At 39.9% G+C, this 14,149-nt stretch overlaps 1 protein-coding gene across 1 annotated transcript in view; it reads left to right on the forward strand.

Moving 5' to 3' along the window:
- The window catches only part of PHEX (phosphate regulating endopeptidase X-linked), a 94,852-nt gene that overhangs the window by 18,473 nt on the left and 62,230 nt on the right, over nt 1-14,149 (forward strand). Inside the window, exons 4-9 of the mRNA XM_058825515.1 lie at nt 2,975-3,061; nt 4,113-4,339; nt 7,060-7,128; nt 7,692-7,808; nt 10,811-10,894; nt 11,190-11,335. Coding sequence (XP_058681498.1) covers nt 2,975-3,061; nt 4,113-4,339; nt 7,060-7,128; nt 7,692-7,808; nt 10,811-10,894; nt 11,190-11,335 — 730 coding nt within the window. The remainder of the gene's footprint in view (nt 1-2,974; nt 3,062-4,112; nt 4,340-7,059; nt 7,129-7,691; nt 7,809-10,810; nt 10,895-11,189; nt 11,336-14,149) is intronic.

The following is a 14,149-nucleotide window of genomic DNA, read 5'->3' on the forward strand; positions in this document are numbered from 1 at the left end:
ATGATCCACAGCATTAACTGATCTTTGGTGGTCTTTCTCTTCCTATCCCTTGAAAAACAACATAGGTTTTGGTTATATTTTGGTGTCAAAACAGAAAATATCTGAAGCTATTTCAATTTCCCAAAGTAGAAAGACAATTCTCCTAGACAAGTGTAGTTCAGGTGAATTTTTTCAGTGGGGCTGAATTTGCTGTCTGTGTGTCACTGGATGGCATTTCCCTTGCTGCAGATGAAATCCATGTCGCGTGTCAGGAGGTGAAGCACTGCTCAGGGTGTGTGGGATGGCCCTGGAGCAGGTTTGCTCAGCTTGCAGAGCCCTGCGAGAGCAGACTGAGCTGCTGCCCTGTAGAGAGCAGCAGGCATCGACCCACACAAACAGATTTGCTCTGTTGGTGGGTTTGTCAGAGCCTGCAGCTGTGGCCAGGCTGCTCACAGCACCCAATATTGCTAATTTAAAGAGAGCTTGATGGGCCTACATTGATTTCAATCACAGTAGTGACTTTCTTTCCATGAATAAGCAACCTCTAGACAGACTAATTGATTACATATATCTTTGTTCAGTGTGCTGAGCTTCTTGCCTTTTCTTGCTGTTCTTGCCTTTTCTTGCTGTTCATCTTTAAGAATTTAAATAATAAAGGACATGTAAAATCCATATGTATTGTGAGCTAAATAAGAAGCAAATTTCTAAATCTTGTGTTTGGATTTTATACTAGTTAATGTAATTTTATATTATATCCACATAACTAGTGGATGTGCACTGCTCACATCCACTAGTTAATACATGGATGTGAGCAGTGCTTCAGTTTTGTGCTTCTAAATCTTTCTGAAAAATTGAGGTTAAGGCTGGGAAACCTCCGTAGCCTAAAGACCATCCATGGATCACACCCCCTATTTCAGTGTCCACAGGATTCAAGCATCTTATTGAGTCTTTCATATTTGATCACTGGATTTTATGTTATCAGAACCGAGAATTGTCTTCATAAAAGAATTTTGCTGCAAGCTGGCAGCATCTACCCCACCTCACTCTTTGCAGTAGTGAGGTAGTGTAGATGTCACATTAATGAGATGGTTTGATGGGTAAACATCAGGTCTGATTTTAACACAATTTGATGCAGTTTTATCTGAAGAGTTGATTTTATTGGCTCTTATAATCTGTTTCTCTCTTGAGCTTTAGCCATTGGATTTTATTAGCTTCAAAATTTCATGGTTGTACAGCTCACAGGCAAAGAGAGAAATTATTGTAATGGCTTTAATGGGAGGGTAGATTTTCATCCTTAGTTTTATGGAGGATTCATTTATCATTTCTTTCAAAATGCCATTTTGAAAATGTGAGCAGGTCTGATTATGCTGCTACGAATTGTACACACTGAACATATATATAGATGATTTGCATTATATTGTATTTAACTATTTGGGAAATATTTGAGGATTTGAAACCAAAGCTATCCTCTCCAGAAGTATTTTAATGGGAAAATCTTATTCATAACTAAGAGAGAATAATCTCATTAAGGGTCTCATTAATAATCTCTTAAGGGTCTAAGCAAACGAATTGGGCAGTGGGGTTTTTTGTTTGTTTGTTTAAGGAGAAAAAGGGTCGGAGGGAGAGAAAAGTGGCATTGCTCATCACTATGGTACTCCTTGAGTAAAATAAAGTAATAAACAGTGTGAGGTCAGCTTTATGGTCCCCTGAGTGCTCACATAAGCTCAGGTGGGGAGCTCAGGGGTGCAGCATGGCTGGTTCCTCAGGGGTCTAGGGAAATTTTGGGAAATAAATACCTTAAGATCCTGCCTCAAGCAGTGAGTTCCTAATACTGAGAGAAGCTGTGCAAACTCAGGCCGTTCTCAGCTGAAGAACCCAGCAGTCACACCCAACTTCTGCCTCCCTGGAGAAGAGGCATTGTGGGGTGGAAGGAGCAGGGCTGGAGAGTGAGTGCCTGCCTCTGTTTGCAGGAGGGCGCTGCTGTGGATGGCAGTGCCACCACCCCTTCTGTACTCTGCATGTCCCCAGCCAGTCCTGGCAGAGGAATAACATTGCCTTGACCCTGATCCAGCTCTGTGTGGGAGCTGTTTGGTCTCACCATGGCTGATGTTACGGAGCCTCAGTCGTTCTCTGCATTCACAGGCCTCTGGGACTCTTGTTTTCTTTGTTCCCCCTTTTGTGTGGGGCACACTTCTCTGCACACTTGCACTGTGCTTCCTCTGCTCATTGAAACCCAGAGCCTGGGGTGGTGCTTTGCTGCCGGGAAGGGAGTCTTGAATTTTTCAAGGCTTTTTAGCTCTGGCTAAGCACATAATGGGAGGGACTTGATGCCAGTAAAGCCACTCCTTCCAGTGGACCCAGTAACATTGAGGTAAGGCTGTGCAGGACCTACTTGGGTCTTGCAAAACCAGACGAGGTCCAACAGAGTTTGCCAGCCCTGTTCCTGTGCTGTGCTCAAGAGTTACCTGCTTCTCCTGGCCATGGGAGTGCTTGTGCAGTGCAGCACCTGAGCTGACAGATCTCTTGAAGCTCTTCTGCCTCTGCATTCATCCACAGTACTTTGGATCTGCAGCTGCATTGTGGCGGATTTACAGCTTATTCCTGGGATCCTGTAATCTTCTCCATTAGGTCCTGATTTCATAATGTACCAGAAGCTGAGCCGCTTGAAAAAATTTCTGACTCCCTGCTCTGTGTGTTGGTTCCCACCCCACGATTGCCTGTCACCTCAGTTGCTGAGGGTAGCTGGTTGTGAGGATGAGTAAAAAGCTGCATCTGTCATTTGGCTTTATATCAGTTCTCTTTAAAATAAATAAATAAAAACCCCTTCTCTGTTGGGGATAGAAAAAGGTTCAATTATGTCTATGCTACTGCTTAAGAAAGTACACATAGAGCCTCATACTAAATCAAATAAATCCTATGATTAAAGCCAATGCTGAAACAGGCAAACAATGTCTACATCTTCCAAAGTATTGAAAAAATGACTTGTTTTTTTCAGCATTGTTAGAGAAACCCATCAGCAAAAGACGAGACAGTGAAGCTGTACAGAAGGCAAAGATCCTTTATGCATCCTGCATGAATGAGGGTAAGTAGATTGATTTGAGGAGGGCATAGATGCATTCCCTGCATTTATAAAGGCAGGCTTTTTGTCTCTCTGCAGAGCTCTGTGAAGCTCTGTGCAGATGCATGGATTTTGCTGATATGGATTCAGCTGGGGTTGAGGGTCTTTTGCACATTTAAAGCTGTGAATTGAGACTGAGGTACACTCAGGCGCAAGTCAGTTTTAGAGAAACCCCTACTTGTCAGAAGTATGAAGAGATATTTATCTCTTTGCAAAAGGATGTTAAACTGTGCCTCAGGCTTGTGGGGTTAGTGCCTGGGGTTATTAAATCAGAAGAACCCTGTGATGAAATTCTCATCGTGATGTTTTCAAGAGCCTGTTGCTCATCACCTTCTACATTTCTCTAAATCTGTTTAATCAAAACATTACCCCAGGGCTGGGTATAGACGGCCCTGGACCCTTTAGCTTTGGTATCTGCATGTCAAGCAAGTTAGCCATGTTTGCAGAGTGCTTTTCCTCAGCTTGTAATGCTGCTGTAAGGTAATGTTCACTAATTTGGGACACATCACTACTCTAAGGTAGCTGCACAGGTGAAAGAAGGCTTTGAAGTCCCCTTTGTCCTTCTGACTCTTTCAGGATTTATTTTCTGCAGAGTTTTCTTCCAGCAAGGCCTGTCTGACTGCCAGCAAGTGAGATAGCTTGCTCTACAGCTTTGGTGCCCAGATATTGACTCTCTAGCTTTGACTATGAGCAATAACCCCCCTAATTTCCCTAAAACCAGTGAAATTTCTATGCTAGTTCCTAAGCAAGGTGTGGTTTTTTTTCTTTAATTTACCTAATTCCAGCCTTTACCTTTTTAGAAAGGCACTGACTTGCTTCTCTTATTATTAATACAGATAAACAGGATTGGACTTCTATGCTGCCATGCTCACAGGCAGAGCAGAGGCTTTGAGTTTCCGCTATTTTGATTGCCTTGCCTGGAAATCAATTGGTGCCAATAAATCTTTGTCTTGTGTGGCTGCTGCTGGACTTGAATTGTCTGGAATGTAATTGTTGTCGCACTTTGACATTTCAGATAAAATTGAAAAAGCCGATGTGAAACCCCTGTTAAGTATCCTGAAGCATTCACCCTTCCGCTGGCCTGTGCTGGAATCCAACATTGGACCTGAAGGGCTGTGGTCAGAGAGGAGGTTCAGCCTGGTCCAAGCCTTGGCAGCTCTGCGTGGCCAATACAGCAGCTCTGTCTTCATCCGTCTGTATGTGGCTGCTGATGACAAAATCTCCCACCGCTACATCCTCAAGGTACAGCACAGCATCTCTGATAGGTTACTTTGCATGCTGCTTTATGGTCTCTTTATTTAAAAACACGTTTACATACCAAAGGTTTACATTTGATTGTTGTTGTTATTATCTACTGGCTTACAGATGTATGTAGGTGCCAGTTTAAGGGAGTGTAGAAGCCACTAGCAACCACTTGCTATTGGAAAGTATTTCTGTGCAGGTTTTCTTATTTCAAATGGAAAAAAACCCATAAAAATGTCCCAGTAGACCAATAGCCAGGGTCTATGTGCATGAGAATAAGAACTCAATATCTAATTCTGTGTGCTGCTTATGACTCATTGGCTGCATGAAGAAGGCTTTTTGTCTGTGAGGATGAAAAATGGTCCATCAGTAGCAGATATTTTGAACTTGAGCTGTTTTTCTTGAGATGGAAACACTTAATCTGGTGCTTATACAGCACCTTACAACACAGATTTAGTCCAAGTGCTTTTAAATGTGAAATAAGAGAATTCACATTTTTCCTGAAATGCTTTTAGACCTGAAATTGCTTTTAGACCAAAACATTACTGAACTCTTAACAGTGCATGGCATTAAATAACAGTTTAGTAAGAAAAAGACTCAAGAAATGTTGCCTCCCTATAGTCTAACAGAACTCCAGATAAAATTGTATAACTGTGGGAAGACTGAGCTCCAGATAAAATTGTATAACTGTGGCAAGACCAAGTGCCTGGGCCAAATGCATTGTTGTTTAAGAGCTTCAGATGAGAAGCCAGAGCCGACTTTCCCTCCATGGCTACAAGAAAATAGTTCATGAAACAAGAGAGAAGGAACAAATAAGAACGTTATGATGGCATTCATCACAGCAAGAAAAGTATTTAAGATCCTTATTTTGCTGGCATCTTGGCTAGCTGTAGGTGAAAAGTGACATATTATTCTGTAGGGTGTTCTGATGTTAGTTTGATTAGGACCTTGATCTGCAGAATGCATCAGCCAGTGCTCTACTTTGTCCATGTTTTAACAAATTCCCTCAAGTGTAGATGAACCACACAGTATTTCAATCTGCTTGAAAAATGGCTTTATTGCAAAATTCTTTTTGTTCACCATTGCAAAATCATCAATGGGTCATAAAAGAAGTGGAAACTCCAAATAAAACTTTGTTCAGCATTCAATATGATATTTTTTCTTTTTTTTTTTTCATGAGTACTGAAGCTGGTGGTTAACATTTTTGGTTTATTTCTCATATTTGTGCTCTCTTGGTTTAATGTGCTGTCAAATCTAATTCTTAAGATCAGGGAATTTGAATGAGCATTTAATGTAACAGTCACATTATTGAAATTCCCCAAATAATCAGGAGTTAACTATTGCACAGACACATGTACAAAAAGCATAAGAGTATATTCTTTTTGCGTCATTGTGCTGACAAAAGAAAGTTATGCTGTTTTTCAAAGAATGAGGATTGCACTGAGCATCACAATTACTCCTTTCTGAGGATGGTTTGCTTTGTAGAGGAAAAGATTACATTTATTCATTCACTTAAAATTCTAAGTTTTATTTATTTTTTACATTTTTTTACATAATTCACTTAACCTAAAGTATTTGGATAAAAAAAGGCCTATATGAATTGTATGAATAAATACAATCTATTGTCACTAGACTTATCTTTTAAAAACAATTGCAGCATCAAACAAAAAATGTTTAGAACATCTAATAAGTTGTCTCTGCTCCAATCAGTATCTTAGTCAGAGTTTGGAAGCTGGTTAGTAGAAGTTTTCAGCTTTGGCTTCCAAACCCTAACCTAACTTGATCACATTGAAAAGTTCTGGGAAATCTCAGTTCCTAGTAATTACTACAAAATATGTGCTGCATAGTGAGTTTTTCCTGGTTAGGAAAATTCCTATGTTTCAAATGAAGCAGTATGCAAATATTCCCATGTAGATGTTTCACTCAAGACGCTAAATGCAAATCTCAAACTTTCAGGCCTAATTCCAATATTAGGGTGAATGTAGACCAGAAAATCTGATCCATGTTTAGATGGAAAAGGTAAGTGAAGGCCAAAGATCCATCTGGACTACAAGACACCTTTAGCTAAAGTACAGAGGACAAAACAATATCCTGTGCATGCAATCCTGGCTAGTAGCCACTTCAGTTTCAGTTCATCTTTTCAAAAGACTGAATACAGCCCCCAGTGCTGGTCTATGTGAAGCTCAAGTGTAACCTCAGTTGCAGTCACAAAAACCTGATGATGCCTCCCAGACAGAGAGCAGCTCTCATGCTCCAGCACCTCAGGGGCATTTGGTGCATACACTGGACTGGTGTGGTCCCAAGCTGACTCTTGTACCCCTGGAATAGACATAAGATGGATGCATGGTCATCAGAAACAGGGATTTGATCCTGTAGACCCAGTCCTTTTGCATTTCCTACTCACTGATGTAGCTGTTTTAAACACCTAAATCACACCTGTGATTCTTTTCTTTAGGTGGCTTAGCTATTGCAGGGGGTCATCTGAGGCTCCTCAGATCACAGTAATGTGATAACAGTAATTACCCATCAGCACAGCATAGCATTTTCCTGTTTTGAAATCTTGTCCAACTTGGACTGGTGCAGTGTTTTATATGTTAGATATTTGCACAAAACTATTGTAATTGTCAGAAAAACATGAACCCTTCCAAAGCTGCTTGTCAGTTTGTCTTTGAATCTGATGAATTTACCTGTTAAATGTTACTTTGTGCTGTTTTTAACAGCTTGATCAAGCAAGCCTCTCTCTATCGTCTCGAGAGGATTACCTAGAAAATACCACAGAAGCCAAATCTGTAAGTATTGTCAACTAGATAATAGAGCCACCATTTCCCCCTCATCTCTTTTAATTGTTGGTTTTGTTTTGTTGAGCTCCAAACTGAGAAAGGGCTGTGCTTTGTTTGGATTTGGATTTTGCAGGGTATCTAGCAGAAAACTCCACTTATATGAGACACTCTTGCAAAGTTTCCTAAATGAAGCTTGCACTTGTATACAAGTACTTCTGTCTCATGATGGTTACTGTATTAGTTGGCCTAAAATACTGCTGTACACTTTGACATATTGTATTATCCATTTGTAAGAGCTGAAAGTTGTCAGTCTAATCCAGAACTGTCATTTGCGTTTCCTGAGACTTGTACTCTCTGAACCACAGCACTTGTCTCTGTCATGCACAGTATTTTTACAGTGTTATTTCTCCTTTTTAACTTGCTTGGCATTCAAGTTAAGGAAAGCACAACCTTGGTTCCTAAGGCATGAAAGCAATATAACCCTTCCTATAGCTGGGCATTTCTGGTCTGCTGCTGCAACTCTGCTCAAGAGCAAATCCTGTTGACATTTCAGTCTTTCTCTTTCTTTACAGTACCGAGATGCCTTTTTGAAGTTCATGGTTGATACAGCAGTGCTGCTGGGTGCAAATGCTTCCCGAGCTGAATCTGATATGAAATCAGTTCTAAAACTGGAAGTTAAAATAGCAGAGGTTTGTAATCCAATATAATCCTTTCTTGAAATGAAAAGTCATTGTATTAACAGCATTAGCAAAGGGATTTTAGAAGCAGAAGGAAAGGAACAGATCCTGATGAAGAAAGGATGAATAATATTTCTCCCTTAGTTAATTGTTAAACTGTAAGTTTTATTTTATTTTATGTCAGGGGAAAAACTTTAGCCAAATACCCTTGGTGTTTCAAATTGCAATGTCAGCCAGGCTGACCAGAGGCAAGCCTGGGGGTGACATGGCAATGTTTAAGGGATGGTGTATTAGCAAGGTCCTTTGGTTTGCCATCTCAGTGGAGGTGGGGGATGGAGATCCATATGGCAACAGAGATACAGGGGCTGTTGATGTGTTAGAAACTGTGGAAGTGCCTGAGGATGGTCCCATAGGAGTTAGGGCTTCTCCTTCCAAAAAGGTGATGAGATCAATATCCCAGCTGAAGTGCATCTACACCAATTCACTGGTACCCACTGGGCAGCTGGAAAAATATGACATAACTCAAGACCTTACATGTCTTTTCCAACCTAAGTGATTCTATAATTTTGAAGCTGTGTAGAATCTGAGCTCCTGCCATACACCTGTGTTGAGAATGCACAACACCTCTGTTTAAGAAGCAGATTGAGATGATTCTTTGTGTAACAGTCTAAAAGCAGTGTAAGACCTAGGTGGGATATTGGGTCTTGGTGGTGAGAGGTGGTATTTACAACAGTACCACCCTTAGCTCCTGAAGTGTTTTCATAAAGTAGTCTAGGAGAGAGGATGTTTTAATTTAGGGGATCAACTGAATTTAGTAAAGCTAAGTGTATTTAAAACTGGTACTTGGTTCTGACATTTACTTGGTATCATTTTTGCAAGGAGTTTAATTTATGTCACATAATTATTGCAGATTGAAGGAATGTTTTTGCTTCTCTATATCTCTGTTTCAGTGTGGCTTCTACAGGAATCCCACTCATGGGAATGGCAAGTTCATTATCATTTCAGCCTCTACTAAAACTGGAGAGAAAGGTTGGCCTCAGTGGTCACAACCCTTTGTGGCTGGGAAACCACAAAACGTAGGGGCACAGACTTGATGCTGGTCTGTAGAACTGCCAGCTGAGTTGAGTATTCCTTCATATTGGCAAGAAAAGGAGCTATCCCTGTTAAATGCTGGTCTCCTGTTAGCAGAGAAGCCTTTTGCACAGGACAGGTGATGCAGCAGATGTCTTTTATCTGGACCCTGCTGTTGCAGTCTACAGGATGCTTCTTAATGGTGTTTGTAAAGAAGTTAGGGCCACACAATAGTAGCCAATCAGTGTTTCCATCTCTGCTGAAAGGGATGAAATTTTGTTAAACATCTAAGCCAAGCCAAATATTAATTTTCAGTTACTCAGGTGGACTAATGCACAAATACTTCCTTGTGACCCAGCACACTTGAAAAGCAGTACATATTTGTTCTGTTTATCACTGATGGCATAAGAAGATGTATCCTTAGCTCTGGTAGCTCTAATGCTTTTCTTAACAAGTGTCTTACAGAGCATTAATCCACAAAGTATGTAAGGGAAGCTGCCATGTAAGATGACATGGATCATGTAACAACCCTCAGCATCAGTAATGCACATCATTATGCAACAAGCCATGCTTGCTTACAGGTTCTTTTAGTAAGAATAATCCTCCTAACATCTGTCCAGATATAAGGCATGAGTCAATGAACATGGATTGTTGCATTAACCTTAATAAACAGAATGATTATATAAACATCTTACTGTGATGGAGGTAGTCCTGTTTGTCACTGGAGGTTTCACTGTATCCAGGGTTCCTCAGCATTTTTCTAAGTAAACATGTGCAATGGAGAATTCCTGTGCTCAGGAAGAGGCAGCAGGAATACTTTAGATATAGGAAGGAGTGGCATGCTTTCAGAGATCTTGTTGTGTACAAGGAAGAATTTTTTATTAAGTTTGAATCACTGGAGCTAGAGGGAAGGTTTTGAGGGGAAGGGAGTAAATTGGTTCAAGAAGTGTTTAAAGATTTTTCAGATAAATGAAATCTGCAGAAAGGGAAAAGAAAGTAATTTTTTCCCTTATGGCTGAGCAATTCTAAAACCATAAACACTTACTGGAGATTTTTGTTTGGAGAAGTGCCAGCTGTCTGGTTGGTCTGGTGTCAATCTCTGTCCTTCAGAGTGCCCAGCATTGCAGCCTGTTGTATAGGATTTACCTTACAGCAGGGCTGGAATTGCCATTGGGAATTTTTGTTTCTCTTGAACACTGAGAAAATTTTGAGCTATATCTTGTGCTTTCTTTGTTTTACATTTATGAGCCACAGGGGTGTCTCGGAGTCTGCGTGTCCTTCTTGTCAGTTATAAAAGGACTTGCTTCATATTTAGGATTTCTTTTGCTGTATCCTTGGAGGCTGCAGAGGAACTTGAGATCCATCTCCTCTGGTCACACAGATGAGAGGCCTGGCTGGGGAACACTTTATTCATGTCTGGGCTATATACTCAGGTTTCCTGCTATGGAAATCAGGATGATGGGGTGAAATGGGGAGAAACTTGTGTGTATCTGGCTCTTCCCCCAGGTGGGGTAAATCCCTAGGAAGAAAACATTCAAAGACATGAGATGCACTTCTAGCTATGAAGATGCACCCATCTCAGATTTGACCTGTTTGGCTTCTACTCGATAGGAAGGAATGAATAAATATTAATGCTCTAGGTGCACTTTTATCTCTTATGTATTAGCATGTCTTTCCTTAGTATAATCAGAGCTAAACCAGTCTAAAGTCCAAAGACAACATGCAGCTCATTAAATTTCCCAGTAATAAGTTAAACATAAAAGGAACGATGTTCCATTTCTTCCACTTAAATGCAATCCTCAGAAACAGAGGTTAATGCCATAAATGCTTGGAAAACAGGTGGTGAGATATTTCTGCACCAGGATTATGAAGGATGGTAATGATGTAAGAGCCCCTGCAAGATTATGGTTTGATGGTTTTGTGCATTTTTTTCTCTTCACCAGATCATGATTCCATATGAAAACCGGACAAGTGAGGTGATGTACAATAAAATGAACATATCAGAGCTTAGTGCCATGATTCCACAGGTTGGTTGGGGAGATTTTTTTTAATCTGACCTGTATAATTAAAACTGTCGTTAGTGTTCAGAGCATGTTAAAGAAGTATCATTAGCAATGTGTGTGCTCATTTGCAGAGTATGTTCTCTTAAATATAGTTCCAACTTTAATGAGGATTGAAAACATATGTAATGACAAAGTGTAATAGTTCCTAAGTTTTTAATAAGTAAAGCATTGAAATGATTAGTTTTAAAGGTGTAACTTAGTTAATAAATCATCTCTCTTCCATAATCCGCTTTAACCAGCCTTCTCTTTGTCATTGCAGTTTGACTGGCTGGGATACATCAAGAAGGTGATTGACACCAAACTCTATCCTGAGCTTAAAGATATAGGTCCTTCAGAAAATGTGATTGTCCGTGTTCCCCAATACTTCAAAGATTTATTCAGGATACTAGAAAATGAAAGGAAAAAGTAAGGATCTTATGATGGTTTCACTCACACTTTTAAGGGGACATCAAATGCTTTTTCTATTTTTTTTCCCATGAGTTTCAGCTATTCTTGGAATCAAGTCTCTAGGCAAACAGTCTGTTTGGATTTGTCTGAATGAGGATTTAGATATTACCCTGTGCTCAGCAAGAGAATTTTCAGTTTCAACACATTTCTTCTATAGTTAACACAGGTTGCAGTAAAGCTGCTCTTTCCAGAAGCATTCAGCATCTCTTACTTTTATAGGGTCTTGTATCTTGTGAAATCCTTTACAGCTGTAGAACAGTTGTAAAATGCAGGTAGCTCAGATTAAACATGGTAGATGTGCTTTGCACAGGGAAGCAAGATGGCTTTGGGCAGTAATGAAAAAGTGACATCCCACTTGAAACATCCTTACTGATGACATCTAAGGGATTTCTGTGATAATTTGGTCTCTGAGGCATGTTACTGAACTTGAAAATAAGTTTTGTTAAGATGTTGTCTCCAAATATCAATCTGTGCTGATTGTACAGTATGGCCACAGCCAAATGTATTTCAGAAAAAAAAGGACAAAGATTATTCTTATATTGTCTCTCTCTATCACTAGTGATGGGATGCTTACATTAGTTCATAGTACCTGTAAAAATAGAACACAAATCAAACAATTAGAAAAATAAAAATTACTGATTTGCCTACAGATCATCAAATATCCTTTCTTTAAAAAGATTCAGATAAGTAGCATTACTGCTGCCAATATTAATCTATTGAAGAAAGTTTTTAAAATTATTTGGGCTCTCCCTGCTTTCTAACTCAAAGTTTGTTACATCAGTGGGTATAAATGTGTGATTTAGAGGATGCATATCTAGCAAGATAACAGAGAATTAGTTATTTCCTGCATAAAAATAGATTTAGATGCAAATATATTTTGTAACTACAGAGTAAATATGTGGACACTTTTTCCATCATTTTCTTATTCAAGGAAAATCTGAGTATTCAAGAGAATTTAAGCCAGCCTGTGTGTCGTGGCAGAAGGACGCTGGAGTAAGACCAGAAATAATTGCACTGCCTGTCTTTAGCAAAGCTCAGGACCAGGTTTCTGACCTCACAGGTCAGGGGGAGAGGGTGAGCAAAATCAGTTCCAGTATATTCACACTGCATATTTTATAGGTGTTAATGGCTTAGGCATTTTCTGCTCAGTCTTATCCTAAGAAATTGGCATCATAAAATGTTAGAAATGGCAAATAATGCTAAACTGAACCCAAGCAGGCTTCAAATTCTTGTGTGTAAAATGTATCAAAACAGCCCAGGCCTGATAACCAAGACCATGTTTATCTATTAGGTGATAATGTTCATTACTTAAAATGTCAGAGTCTGCTCCAGAGGTAACCTTGCTATCTGGCCTGAGAAAATTAGGAAATCATCTCAATGTGGACTCCTAACAATGAGGTCTCAGCATTTCCCTGTAGGGTGAACTGTGAAAGCCTAACAAGGATATTTTCTTTTAGGTAATCTCATTTGTCATTCTCCATATGACATTTTAAAGATTTATTTAATGTAAACAACATGAATTTGATTTGTTACTGTAAATATCTGGACCTAAAGTTCCTAGAAAAGCATTTCAAAATTTTAGATTTGCTTCAGTATTCATCATGGTAATTATATTCTCATAATTTCAGGAGATGGAGTGTCATTAGGAAAAGCAGGTACTTTCATCAAGTTCATATTCTTTTCAGTTACAAGGCTATCCCTAAATTATACTTTTATTCCAGTGCTTTGTGTGTCCTCTTCCTGAATGAGCACCCTGCTAGCCTGGGTACTATTTAAAATGTCACAAAAAGATGGCTCATGCCCCAGTATTTTACCCAGTGATCTGGTAAAGTATTTAATGAAGTTTGTTTCAGGTGGAGGAAAGAATGGAGTGAAAATTAAGTCTGGATACAGAAGCAATTTTTGGTGGAGGTGGCAAGTTGTACAAACTCACAATCTCTGTATTAAAAATTTCTCCCTCAGAGAACCTGCTGAGCAATCTTGAATTGTGAAATCATTCACGGGGCAATATTATTAGAAGAGAGCACATTGACATGGTGTAGCATGAGTTTAGCAGAATTTTCCTTAACTGCATATAATCAAGTTATTGAGTGGAGCTTGAAAGAGGTGCAGCAGTGTCCAGAGGTCAGCCTGGAGTCTCCAGGCCAGGGCACTGCTGTGACTCCAGCCCAGGAGCTGGGCTCTCCACAGCCAGCTCCCCAAGAAGCTCAACAACCAGCCTGCAAGAGTTTCTACCAGCTTGGGGATAGCTAGCCTTAGTCATGTCAGGCGCTGAAGTCACGCCTTTATAAGAGATCTCCAAGGTTTCCTTCAGCTTTTTGGTGTACTAATTCATTTTCATGGGTTTTATCTCTATTAGAGGAAGAAGAGAAGTGTGTATGTAGCTGTAATGTAAATGAGCCATGGCAGAGCTCCAGTACAGCTGTGCCATGTGAAGGGGGAGACAGAACTGTGCTGGCACTAACTGGGAGCTTATATCCCTTCCCTGTTACCGGTGTGCTGGTGCTTTATGGGAGCCATAAATAGGATACTCGAAATCCATCCTTTCTGGAGATCTTTGCAGCTGTTGAAAGAAGCAGCTTTTTCATTCTCATAGATCTCAGAATGCATAATTAGTTTAATAGAATCATAGAATGGTTTGGATTGGAAGGGACCTTATATATCATCAATTACAGAACAGGCTCTTCTAGGTGGGTTTGGGGCACTACCAAGTCCTTAGAGTTTTAAGTGTTGGTGCTCATAGTTCTCAGGTGGATCGGGGTAAGCATCAAG

Source organism: Ammospiza caudacuta, chromosome 2, assembly GCF_027887145.1.
Source record: "Ammospiza caudacuta isolate bAmmCau1 chromosome 2, bAmmCau1.pri, whole genome shotgun sequence".
NCBI lineage: Eukaryota > Metazoa > Chordata > Aves > Passeriformes > Passerellidae > Ammospiza > Ammospiza caudacuta.